Source organism: Saccostrea echinata, unplaced genomic scaffold (genome assembly GCF_033153115.1).
Source record: "Saccostrea echinata isolate AGI-Se365-2 ecotype Australia unplaced genomic scaffold, CSIRO_AGI_Sech_v1 ptg000001l, whole genome shotgun sequence".
NCBI classification, from domain to species: domain Eukaryota; kingdom Metazoa; phylum Mollusca; class Bivalvia; order Ostreida; family Ostreidae; genus Saccostrea; species Saccostrea echinata.
The window spans coordinates 36,300,206-36,314,204 of record NW_026889750.1 but is presented as its reverse complement, the minus strand read 5'-3'; the positions used below and the strand labels follow the sequence as shown (position 1 = coordinate 36,314,204).

General features: G+C 32.4%; 1 protein-coding gene across 1 annotated transcript; it reads left to right on the top strand.

Moving 5' to 3' along the window:
- Window positions 1-316: 316 nt before the first annotated feature.
- LOC133197170 (perlucin-like protein) lies at window positions 317-1,646 on the top strand. The gene is made up of 5 exons (XM_061333059.1): window positions 317-372; window positions 763-917; window positions 1,108-1,198; window positions 1,301-1,530; window positions 1,620-1,646. The coding sequence occupies exons 1-5, from the start codon at window positions 324-326 to the stop codon at window positions 1,644-1,646; spliced, it is 552 nt and encodes a 183-aa protein (XP_061189043.1). The 5' UTR covers window positions 317-323.
- Window positions 1,647-13,999: the final 12,353 nt, after the last annotated feature.

The following is a 13,999-nucleotide window of genomic DNA, read 5'->3' as shown; positions in this document are numbered from 1 at the left end:
GAATGCTCAGCACATTCCTTAAGTATTTTTGGAACACCCTTTAGTTGTCCGATTTTGGGTATTTTATGCATTACTGATGTATAAAACAATTCTGACATCTGTTTTTTGTATCTTAAGACGATTAGATGTTATAAACGTATGATGACTGTATAGAAAAGCAAACATGGAAACTAATGTTCATAATGAAGAAGCTGGAAAGAGGCGTTCGTCTCACTGTGTTAAGCAACTGTTCGTATGAATAAATGATGAGATATTGATTCTTTTTGTATTCAGTATATATACACGATGAGAAGTGTGATTGGACATTGAGAAAAGCTTCAATCATGAACACACTTATCGCCTTGCTTTTGCTGGTTTCCACATTCCTAGCTGGTATGTATTCATCTGCCAGATTTCTTGAAAAAATATCATAATCGATTATTGCCGAAGTTGAAAAAAATATGATCAAACAATGAATTGTGCTTTTTTTTTTTTATTTATTTATTTCAAAATCCCTTTCTTATGTACAGTCTAAATAAAAAGAGATAAATAGAGAAAACATTGAAAGTTTTATATCATCCTGATTTTGGGAAAAAGTCAAAGGTTCAGAATGCAATGGTTATTTAAAATTAAAAAACTAGATAATTCTCACCATACGTCACTCAAAAAATACACATGAAAATTACAGCTTGAGTAACAACAATTATTTCTACTTAAAACCCTACTATACAATTATTTACAAAAACATTATTATTTGTGACATTATTTTTTCACTTTTTAAAGTATCTGAGGCCAGTTACGGCAATGCACCAAGGTATAGGGCCTTTAAGTACGCTGCAGCCAGAGTTGTTTCTGGTGGTTGTCCTTATGGATGGCATCAGTACAACAAACGTTGTTACTGGTTCAGCAGGGACAAACTTAACTGGTACAGGGCTTCTGTAAGTAAATTGTACCTTATTCTTGTCAATTGTTCTATGGAGAATCTCAATAATCTTTTTCAAAGACACATATAACATGTAAAGTCTAGATCATGTATATTTAAACCGTATTCTTTTTATTTTACATCATGCACAATCTAACAGATTTTAGTCTAACCGGCGGTTTCAAGTTTTGTTTATTTTATCGCAGATGAGATGTGTTGCCATGGGAGGATACCTGGTATCCATTGACCAATCCCACGAAAACACCTACGTCAGACACATGTGCAGTATCTATGGATGTAAGTCGTTACGTCATAAATAGAATATTTCAAATACGAAATCTCTATGATCACTTATTAAATCTATAATAATCTATAATTATTTACACGTATGCAATGCAGACAGGAGAGGAGCCTGGTTGGCTTTAAATGACGTTTTGAGACCAAACAAACATAGGTGGTGCTGGGGATTCACCGTCAAGCCATGCCACAAATTTGATTGGTACAGTCAGGAACCAATTTATCATGAACATGGGGACTACAATTGCGGTATCTTCTGGAGATCATACAAATATCACTGGCACGTTGACAGCTGTGGACAGGTTAACAATTACGTCTGCGAGAGACCACTGGTAAGTCTCGTGAAAATACTTGGAATTGAACTGACAAAAAATCAATTTTTAATATTTTATTAACTGAATGGAAATTTTTTATTTTGCAGGGAAAACCATGCCTTTGTTCTTATTAGCAATATTTCTGAAATAAAGATTTGTTCTATTTGATACGACGTTCCATGTGTTATTTAAGTCAGCCAATATTTCATCTATGTACTGTCATCATAATAAATGCAAGTAAATTTGAAGCACTTCTATATATGAATCATATAACCCTGAGGTGCGATATAGAATTTTATAATTCTACTGTCAATGAATCGTTTTGTATTCCCGTTCAAGTTCAATTTTTGATAGCCCAGACAATATCTACTGAGTTTGAAAGCCTTTTAGGGGGAATCCATCTGTTTTACAAAGTAGCAGAAATCAAGTTGATGCAGAATTATGTCTGTATGAAAGAGATTTACCAGTTAAAACGCACATATGTCACGATTTTAAAACGTGTCAGCTCAAAAGCTTCCAATCCTTAATTAAAATGGATTTAAATCCTACTGAGGTGTTACCAATGACCTACACGTGTGATAAAAAATTTGGTTCTGGGTGTTTTTTGAAGATAAGGGCCACTAGCCAACGAGATTATGATGTGGCGTAAGCAATGATTTTGGAACTAATGGTGTCATTATGTTTGTTAAGGTTTATAAAAAGATTAAGGTCGTTAGGAAATATGACAGAAATTTGCAAAAACGTTTCTTCTGATTGCTTAAGGAGGCTCATTACACTCACAGTTTATTTCAAATTTCATTACAGCACCACTTATTATGTAGATTTCAAAAATCCAAATGACGATCACGATATCAGAATTATTTTCCGTGATTTTCAAATTATTTTGCCAATTTCTTTTTATTAAATGTTTTATTTCAAGTTTCAAATCAATAGAATTGCAGAGGTCACAGTGTAAAGTGATGGGCACCTTGTTCACATATGTAAAGAAAATGACAAATATTCATCATATTCAATATTAGTTTTATTAGAAAAGTATTTTTCTCCAAAGAAACTTATGCACTTTTCATCTTAATAAGCATATAAATAATTTCGAATATCAGTTATAAATAAACAAGAATTGTATGTGAATGAATAAAAAGTGACAAAAATGAATTAAAGAAGTTTTAATAAAATGAAAATTTCAATTTAAAAAAAGGTTTAAAAAGTCCACTTGCAGGAGTTATCTTTCCCAATACCCTCAGAAGCAGATTAAAGCTAAAATTTCTTAAAAATATAACTTAACAAGATGTGTTTGTGAAACACTGATGCCCCCGTATGGCAGCTTATGGCAAAGGTTAAAGTTTCTCAAATGCAAGTCAAAATCCAGGCCAAAAGATAAAAAATGTTGGTACCTAAAGAAAGGTCTTGTCTCAAGGAATATACCTGTGAAAATTGAAAGACCTAGCTGCAACTGTTCAAAAGTAAGGGCGAATGTTAAAGTTTTTTAAAAGTAAGTAAAACATCAAGGTCAAAGTGGTTGGTATCGAAAGGAAGGTTATGTCACAAGGATTACATATATGAAGTAACAAAGCCCCAGCATCAACCATTCAAAAGTTATGGCCAAGGTTAAGGTTTTTCAAATGTAGGTCAAACACCTAGGTCAAGGTCAAAAGGTCAAAGTGGTTGGTATCCCAAAAAAGGTCTTGTCACAAGGATTAAATATGTGAAGCATGAAAGCCCTAGCTCTAACCATTCAAAAGTTATGGCCAATGTTAAAGTTTTTCAAAAGTAGGTCAAACTCCAAGGTCAAAGGGTCATAGTGGTTGGTGTCCAAAGGGAGGTCTTGTCACAAGGATTACATATGTGAAGTATGAAAGCCCTAGCTCCAAAAGTTATGGCCAAGGTTAAAGTTTTTCAAAAGTAGGTCAAACTCCAAGGTCAAGGTCAAAAGGTCAAAATTGTTGATATCCAAAGGAAGGCCTTGTCACAAAGAATATACATGTGAAGTATGAAACCCCAAGCAACAACTGTTCAGAAGATATGGCCAAGGTTAAAGTCTCATAAAACTTTGCAAAAGTGGGTCAAACTCCAAGGTCAAGGTCAAAAGGTCAAATATGGTACCCAAAGAAAGGTCACAAGGAATATACATGTGAAATATGAAAATCATAGCTCCAACCAATCAAAAGTTATGGGCAAGGTTAAAGTTCACAAAAGATAGACAGACAAACAGACAAACGGACAAACAGACAAACAGACAGACAGGACAAAAACAATATACCCTCGGGATCTTTCGATCCGGGGGCATAAAAATTAAAGAAAGTGCATAAATCAGCAAAATACTGTATATTACGCGAGTCCATTTTTATTTTTTTCAGAATTGCAGAATTCAACTCGAATTTTCTCCATTAGTACATGCCGTCAATGGCCATTGATCAATGGTAGATCTCGACGCGTTCGCTATGACATTGATCAGTACTTCTCTTAGGACTCTGCTTCAAAACAATCCACCTTCTTTTATGATTCATGATGAATCCGTTATTTTGTTATCAATGTTATGAGATTGCGAAGTAGTCTCGTTGAGTAGTCTTCTTTTTAAAAGCTTTTTAAAGATTTAAATAGATCATCTAGAGGGAACCTCTACAATTCGTCCCCACAGGAAAACAAACGAAATAATGGAAGTTGATTTTTATGCCCCCGAATCGAAAGATCCCGGGGGTATATTGTTTTTGTCCTGTCTGTCTGCTTGTCTGTTTGTTCGTTTGTATGTTTGTCTGTCTGTCTGTTGTCAACTTTAACCTTGCCCATAACTTTTGATTGGTTGGAGCCATGACTTTCATATTTCACATGTGTATTCCTCGTGACAAAACCTTTCTTTAGATACCATCATATTTGACCTTTTGACCTTGGAGTTTGACCCACTTTTTCAAAATTTTATGAGACTTTACCTTGGCCATAACTTCTGAACAGTTGGTGCTTAGGATTTCAAACTTCACATGTGTATTCCTTGTGACAAGGCCTTCTTTGGATACCACCAACTTTGACCTTTGAACTTAACCTTGGAGTTTGACCAACATTTTTGAAAAACTTTAACATTGGCCATAACTTTTGTACAATTGGTGCTTGGGGTTTCAAACTTCACATGATATTCCTTATAGCAAGACCTTCCTCTGGATGTCAACCTCTTTGACCCTTTGACCTTGACCTAGGGGTTTGACCTACTTTTGAAAAACTTTAACCTTGGCCATAACTTTTGAACGGTTGGAGCTAGTGCTTTCATACTTTACATATGTTATCCTTGTGACAAGACCTTCTTCTGGATATCAATCTCTTTGACCCTTTGACCTTGACCTAGGAGTTTGACCTAGTTTTGGAAAACGTTAACCTTGGCCATAACTTTTGAACGGTTGGAGCTAGGGCTTTCATACTTTCATACACATATGTAATCCTTGTGACTAGACCTTCCTTTGGATACCAACAACTTTGACCTTAACCTTGACGTTTTACTTACTTTTAAAAGACATTAACCTTCACCTTAACTTTTGAACAGTTGCAGCTAGGTCTTTCAAATTTCACAGGTATATTCCACGAGACAAAACCTTTCTTTGGATACCAACATTCTTAGCCATAAGCTGCCATACGGGGGCATCAGTGTTTCACAAACACATCTTGTTTGATTAGTACGTCATCAAAAAGTGGTGTAAAGAGCTCCCTAAAATGTACATGTATGTCATGGCCTTATCCCCAGATCATTTGTTGAAATTACAACATAAATCTTGTTAGGTCAATAATTTGAACTATAAATTCAATTAAGTCTTCATCAAATTCGCACAAAAATTTACTCGCTACCCTTGAAATCTTTGAATGATTAGTATGCGAAGAAGCTTAAGCAAGTTTATACTTGAATTCTTCACCTGCAGAATACTAGCTAGTGTTTGCGATTATGGGAATTGCTCAGCACAGGCTTTTTTAACCACCGCGAGAGTTGGGAGATAATAATTCCGATTCAACCCGCCAGTTCCTTAAACCTAAATTTCCCAACAAAGGGATAGATGCTTGAATATCAGTAATATTCTTAATCATAAAAATGTTAAGCCTTGCATTCCATCACATTTAAAGTTAAAGTCTACACCCTGCATTTCCAACAGATGATTCCAAACTTTTCAATCAGAAAAAACTTTACAGTGCCTTGATATCGACCGCATAATACAAAATCCTCTAAAGTGTTTTTGCTCTCTCTCTTCTTTCAACTAAAGTCGCGCTGGACACGATATTTCTGGTTTCTTTATTGTTTCAGTCCTTCTTGAGAATTTTTCGCTCATATAACGGAGACACCTTTCATTACTGGTGATGTAAATATAGTTGAAAATGACGACCTAAAAGCATTTTTAATAGATCCTAAATACAAGTCTTTAAATTGGCGACAGAAATTCATTTCTATTATGAATTCTGTCGAGGATTATGCCAGAGGCGATGGACGAAATATGAGGTAGAAGACCTGAACACTTTGTCAGACTGGATTACATCTTTTGGAAATATAATATGAAAGAATCGTGTCAGAAAGTTAAAAGACAATATGAGAACCATATATCCTTTCTTTTTCACTAAATCGGAAGTGATTAAAGAACTAGAAAGACTACATGAAGAATATGTTATAGTTCTAACAGACAAGGCTTTTAACAATATCGTCTCTGTTTGCAAGGCCCATTAGTACAACTGTATTTTAGAAGAACATGGTTTTTACATCTAGATCTGCAACTTATACTCATAGTTCACTTTCTAAGGATAAAATTCTTCAGATTATATTTCAGTCTTTAAGACTTTTAACATTCCAGTCAACTTAAGTGAGTGATATCTACCCTACCTTTCCTGGATTCCTTAATTCATAAAATTTCCTTATAAAGATGCATTGTCAGGCTTTAAGATATCATAAACAACTGCTTCTTCATAAAAAATGGTACCCGGAAAGTTTTTGATTAGTCATCTACAATATTACATTGTAAATCACTCTAATGTTACACTTAAGTACTCTGAGGTTGGTATTAAAAGATGCTGGTGTTCCTCATTGACAACGTCTTTGTTGTCTTTGAAGACCAGGTCATCAAACAACGACGGGCACTAATTGTGCTTCTTTAGTAGCTGACCTGTTTTTATATTCCTATGAAGCAGAATCTATTCAAAATCTTCTACATGAAAAGAAGAAAACGCTTTTGTGACTTTCAGCATTTAGATATACCGACGACATTTTATCAATTTACATTAGTTATTTTCCTTCATACGAGTATGTCAACTCGATATATCCCAGTTAACTCGAAAAAGAAGACATCACATAGTTTGCCACATCTGTTTCATATTTTGATGTTTTACTTACGATAGACGTGTTTGCTCTGCTCCCGATTTGTAATGTTGAGCTTGACTACTGTTTGTTATCTCCATATTGCATTGTATTTTAGAAGAACTATGATTTAATTCTGCAAGTGGTAATCCAACTTATACCCATAACTCCCTTTCTAAGGAGAAAATTTCTTCAAATCCATAAGTCAATTAAAAATATTTTTTTATATTCCCAACAATCAAAATGAATTCCAATTACCATACCTATATACTGGATTTCAAAACTCCATAAAAATCTTTACAAACAAAGATTCATAACGGGTTCCGGTAAATGTTCTTTCAAGCCTCTTTCTTTACTCCTCACTAAACTATTTACAGCAGTGGAGAAACTTCAGGGGTACTGAACAACAGCATATTCGAGAAGTGGTGTACATCAGATGTGGAAACTTAAAAACTCCAAGGAACTTTTAGAAAATTTTAAATCACAAAATTTTACCAAAATCAATAACATCAAAATGTACGACTTTTCAACACTTTATACAGCCATTCCCCACGATAAATAAAAGTCAAGACTTTTTGACATCACAGACAACTGCTTTTCCAATAAAAATGAAACTCGTTAATAAAACATATCTTGTCATTAGTCATTTTCATTTTTTTTAAAAATTCTGATTGAACACACATGTACTCTGAAGTTGATATTAGAAAGATGCTTGAGTTTCTGATTGACAATATCTATGTAGGTTTGGAGATCAGGTCTTCCAACGACCTGTTGGAATTTCCATAGGTACCGATTGCGCCCCTTTATAAGCAGACCTATTTTTGAATTCATTTGAAGCAGAACTTATTCAAAAACTTGTACATGAAAAGAAGAAAACGTTTGCTGTGGTGTTCAACTCGACATCGACGATGTTTTATCAATTAACAGTTGTTACTTTCAATCATATATCGATTAAATATATCCCAGGCCAAAATAAAAAATACCTTTGTTTCCTCTAAAGCCACCGACCCAATTAAATCGCCCCGACAGCAATTTTTTTTAAATAAAATTATTCAAATATTTATTTTTGTTCATCACTTTTCATTTTAAAAAAATTATCAAAATTCGTTTTATTTTTCAGAACGGCCGATATTTTCAAGCGTTTGATTGAAACAAAATGGCGCCCCCACAAGATGTGATCACGTAGGGTTAGTTCGTGTTATAAAACAAGGGCGACGTATATTAACCTTATGCCTTTAGCTTATGAGAATCCTACACTCTTGAAACATTTCGTAAATAAAATATACCATTGCTAATTGAGTGTTTCTGTGGTATTTACAAACCTGTCTTATAAAATTAAGGTACATAATAAGCATGGCAAGGCCCGCCTAATGAGGGGGGGGGGGCACCTTGTGAACACATCAATCAATTTTACCGATTTTATTTCATTTGTGTTTTGATCTGATAAACAGTGCGTCTGTTTCTATGTTTACTATATTGGACCATAGGAGTCATTGTAAATATGTCTGCTTATTTCATCATGATGAATAGAATTCAGATGTCTTTCCTTCATGCCTTTTACTCATGGGTTAAACTTCGTGACTATGATATTGTGTATACATTTTATCATTTTTTGATATGGTTAGGTTCAAATCAAATATTGTTTACATACTTTTTCCAAATAGTTTTAAAATGATACAGCTTTCTGAGACGTCCAGGTTTTTTTTTCTTTAACTAGGCCCTTGAAAATTGGGTGTTTCTTTGCTTAAAATTCCTTTGAGAATTGTTGGAACGACAACATTTAAACATTTGAAGGGCTCCAAACTTAGACTTGTACTCGGCACTTTTAGCCATTGAGCACTGAAGGATATTTTTCGTGCCAGACATTAGTTAATAAAATTAAATTTAAAAAAAAAAAAAAAAAAAAAAACAACTTTATGATAAACGTGATGACTTCAACTTTTCCATCGTCAACTTCCCTTACTTATGTAGCAATATACCCTTATCACCTGCATATGCAAGTTGATGAAACAAGGATATCAACAGTCTCGTTTAAAGTCATCATTTGGCATGTTCTATGGTTGACAAGGGATGCTTCTGCTCCATGGCACCTGATCCCGCCTAATTTTTTTTTTTTAGATCCGTGTTTGCACTGCTCCCGATTTGTATTGTTTAAATGGACTATGAGCTTGAATACTGTTTGTTATCTCCATATTTAATTTAAAAAGATTGCATGCCACATTTTACTGATTTTACAACATAATTTTAGTCCTCTTACATCCTTTTCCTATCAAAATTTTTTTAAAAACATAATCTAGCAAAATGCTAAAATTTGATGTGAGTTTCTTTCCAAGATCTGTATACATCTGAGTAGATTCTATGTCAGTTTCTTTCATAAATAATGAAAAACAAAATCATATCATGGAGTGTTATATCTATCCTTAATGATAAATGTATAAAAAGCGCAACCTGGAAATCATGGATTGAAAAATGAATTGATGAAGCTGATAAAATGAAATAAGAAAAATGTCGATCCTTACGTGGCAGCGTCTAAAACAAATGTTTATCTAGTCTATCATTTTAATCTACAAATAATGGAAATTAATGTAATTTAAGTACACGTAATAAATATTTTATAATTAGTAACCTGATTGCACGACATTAATGAAGCCAATCTAATTAGCTTTAGCTAAGTTGTATCAAATATATTTTTCCTTTAATTTCTAATATGCAGTATTGTATGAGTCATATATTATATCCAGATAAAAAAAAAAAATAATCTGGATGTCCGAGATTAATTATAATTACGACCGGTAGGCTTGGTTATAACAAGAACTTGGCATTGATTAAATGATATCTGGTCCTCACTACAGTAGCATCGGGGGGGGGGGGGGGTTTCTCTTGAAAAAAAAATTGACAAAATATTATTGACTGCAAATGAAATGCTTCTACAATAATATAATTATCAATTGACCCATTGAATGGGAGGCAGTAACACGGTGTAATCACTAATGTTTCAGAAGAATCGAGATCATTTCATTTTAAAAAAGAACACTCGGCATATAGAATCATGTATGCAAGTCCCTGAAATACCGATGCAATCAAGTCCCTGAAATACCGATGCAATCCATATAATGAAAAGGTGAGTATTTACCAGTAGCTTGAGATGTTTTTTTAATTACATGTGATGCTAGTAACATCCATCTTTCCAACACTTTTTTAACATTTTGCTTGATTAATTTCTGTTCTTGATGAATAGCATATGTCTCATAAAAATTTGGCCTTACATTTTAAGAGTGCAATGTTTGTCAATTCTAAAAAACTTAATACTTCGACCGTTGACCTCAGTAAATATCACTATCTGACTATTATATTTGTATTTTTCCCCATTTCATTAAGTTTGAATGGAACGTTAAAAGGTTCTTTTAAAGATGGTGAAAATAAACGTCAAAAAATGGAACAAACCGAAAAAGACCTTTGCATTCCATTTTTTAAAGGTAAAATCACGTTTACTACAATCCCCATTTTTATTAATTTCAACTTTCTTTGCAGAAATTAAATTAAGAAGTATGATTATAATTAGATTGATACAAATCCTGGATCCATTTAATTTTGAATCGCTTTTAAAGTCTTCCTTATGAAGCATTCCCCTTCAATCTTAGACACATTTCAATGACATTTTACTTCTGTAAGCATACATGTATAAGATTATTTTAAAGTAATATTAATTCAAGTAACTCCAAGCATCACGCAATTGACATTAAAATAGTATATATGGTCATTTATCCTGATACATAATTACGCCTACATAAAGATGTTTAGATAACTAGTTATAACAGAATCATACTACCAAGTTTTGATTATATTTTTCTTTCAGGATTTCTGAACAAACCATATGTCCTTCGCTGATTAAGGAGATCTTTTTACTAAATTCATCGTTTTTCTAAAGTAAAATCGTAATATAAATGCATTCTAAAAGTATCGATAGATGCAGCCCCTCTCAAATTCCATATATTTATCTATACAAGTTTAAGCTGAGGAAGATACAGGTATCATTGCCGACATATGCTCTCTGTTCAGCTTGGTAACCTTGACATTTCCTATTCTAAGAAATTTTATTTGTTTAAATAATCAATCGAATGCAATGGTCAATAAAAGATTTTTTTTTCATCTCATCATCACCAAATTCTAAGAGTTGTCATATATCATTATTCATTTTATATTTTTGATTAAATCATTACTTTTGCAATCTGCAAGAAATCATAAGCAGTATAACCCCCACCCTACCCTCACAAGATTATTTGGTGTGAACAAGAGAGCGCATATACTACACTTGATAAAAATAATCTGTTGTGCAATTTACAATAAAAGCAAACTGGCAAGCCTATCAATCTCTGTTTTCTTTTAATGTCATATGTCTCATTAAACCATAAATTTTATATTCGCAGAAAAAGATTGTGTATTCTTAATAAAAAACATAAATCTAAATACTTCGACCGATGACCTCAATAAACAACCAAATATCATTACCTGAAATCAAATTTTCTTTTGTCTTGTCAGTCAAATTAACCAAAAGCAAAGGTTTAAATGTTATAAGATTCAGGAATGTTATATCTTCAAATATTTTGAAAATGCTGTTATCTTGTCTTTCGAGTAATATTTATCAAGTAGATAAAAATACTGATTGATCTGAATACCTTTGCACTGTTATGTTAACCATGAAAGCTAGACTTGTGTATAATATCACCAAAAAAATCGAAAAGAGAACACCTGAAACATTCAGGAATCCTTGTAATATTATTATATCTACAATATAAAAGTTAAAGATAAGGAATAATGATCAATCTCCTAAATTGAGTAAAGAACCACGGATCCAGAATACACTAAGGGTTGAATTAGGTGCCTGGGAGGAGTAAGCATCCCCTGTCGACCGTTCACACACGCCGTGAGTCCTCCGTGTTGATCAAGTAAACGGAGTGATCCATAGACTTAATAGGCCTGATAATTGATATGAAATATGTAAGTCAAAATACGACACAACGATTATTTGCATACAAGGTCATTATATCGATCATAGAATTTGTAACATCAACTTATATGCTAGTAGCCTGCCTTGGTTTAAATATTGACTCTTGTACCGATTCAGTTTCATGGATAGGGGTATATGTGCACAGAGTCCATTATCTTACGTGGTAAGTGGGTACATATTATAGGTACATGTAAATTGAATTTGAAATATCTTACATTACAAAAAATACTGACATGATGTATTAGTACATTTTAGGTCATTATAAAAAATGCAATTTGAAGTATTTAGTGAAATGCAAATATTACATTATAACCCCAATATCATTGGATTTTTGTTGTTGTTGCCAGTTGTATTCAGACGCCTTGATTTATTATATAAAGCGAGTTTTTGCAATAGTACAATCAACGAATTAAAACAATATATTTTCATGATTGTCAATATGAAGACCACTTTTAACAAAAATTATTTAAATGTAACGAAGTGCAATCATATCCAAATAATTTTTTCAAATTTTGTTTGTTTTGTTTTGTTTGTTGTTTTTCAGGTTATGTGTAGTCTTTGTCAACATTTTTCATCGCTTAGTTATATACCTTATATTTACTATATACTCCATACAAACTCGATGATTTTCATAATTATCATATAAAGGTGCTATTTACGTTTAAATATCATTATTGTGTAATTTAAGATTACACGTGTATAAACTTAGGTTGTGTGACAAAATTTTGGTGAAAAAGTGTATCTCAGAAATCACTACTAGAGTAGGCGAGAATGCTAATCATCTTTGTAAAGGTTCAATAACCTCTGATTCAAAATTTGAATACATAACAGATTTGTACGGGTGGAATACTCAGTATATTAAGACATAATTCCCATTTATTACTATTAGCATGTAAGAATGTAACGTGTCCTAATTTATGACCTTGACATTTGTTGAAGAGTTAACTTCCTCTTTTTTTAAATGATAAAAATCAATTTTAAAAAATCTATACGGTAAAAAATTGTTTTTAATTGTCATTCTATTTCTAATGATTTAATACATCTTTCCACCACAGTATTTTTGATATTCATACTATCTGAATTTTTAATTTAAAAGAAAAAAAATTGCTTGTCTTCATAGACTTCAATGCAATTTCTGTTAATTAATTACTGCTTAGTTAATTAAATTTTTAAAACTTTCTCTTGGTTAATCTTTTTCTACTGTACATGTAAAATAAAATGCTTTGAATTAATATCAGAGTTTTATATACGTGCTGGATATTTAAGGATAGAGAATTAGGTCCTAGTAGGGATGGAAAACCTTAAAAGCCTTCTTTTTGTCACAAGACAAATTCGTTTGAGTTTGTGATCTTTATAAAGGTTCAATAACCTTATCCAAAGAAAAAAAATTGTTGGCCTTCAATTTTACTTCAAGAATTTTATATACAGGTATGACTGAAAGTTCATCACTGGAGAGCCAAAAATTATTTTTCTTTGTCCACTGTCTCTACAGCGATTGCTTTCCTGGAAATTTCAATTTCACAGGCTTCTAAACATTAAATAAGGATGAATTACTCAAAAATTCGGCGAAAAGTACCAGCAAGACCCAAATGATATTAATGCCAATTAATCTATTTTTTTTCATAATGTACGAGTATATATGAAAAACAAATTCTAGGCATTTTTTTTAAATTCTATTGTCTAATGAAGTGAAATAAATATTCATCTTTTCTTTTCAATTTTATAACGTTACCTTTATAGAATATTGATTTTTTTGTTTCTTATAGATATACTAGTATATAACCACTATTTAGAAAAAAATCAATCTTTTTATCAATACTAGTAACCATTATGGCAATAATGTAAATAAATAGCCTTTAAACGTCATTTACCTTTGTAGAACACAAGTTATTTGTCCTGATGCACTGCTGACTTAACTTTGTTGGCCAGGTGAAATCTTCACCTTCAAACCAAGTTTGACAGATCGGGGTTACTCATGAAATAAGGCGCACAACTAGACGATGATTAAATCATATGAAATGGTTAGCTTGTCTTTATCCTATCATTATTCAAATGCAATGCCTGATGTAAATCAAATACTTTGTTAATACGTACATTGTACTTTTATTCGCATATCAGTTAATATTAAGATATTTTAAAACACACCTGAATGACAAAGATAACCATTT

Bases quoted from the DNA above. Each gene is read 5' to 3' on its own strand.
- LOC133197170 (XM_061333059.1), top strand. From the start codon at position 324: ATGAACACACTTATCGCCTTGCTTTTGCTGGTTTCCACATTCCTAGCT. The intron at 373-762 runs GTATGTATTCAT...CACTTTTTAAAG, and splicing joins GGTTTCCACATTCCTAGCTG to TATCTGAGGCCAGTTACGGC. The intron at 918-1,107 runs GTAAGTAAATTG...ATTTTATCGCAG, and splicing joins TTAACTGGTACAGGGCTTCT to ATGAGATGTGTTGCCATGGG.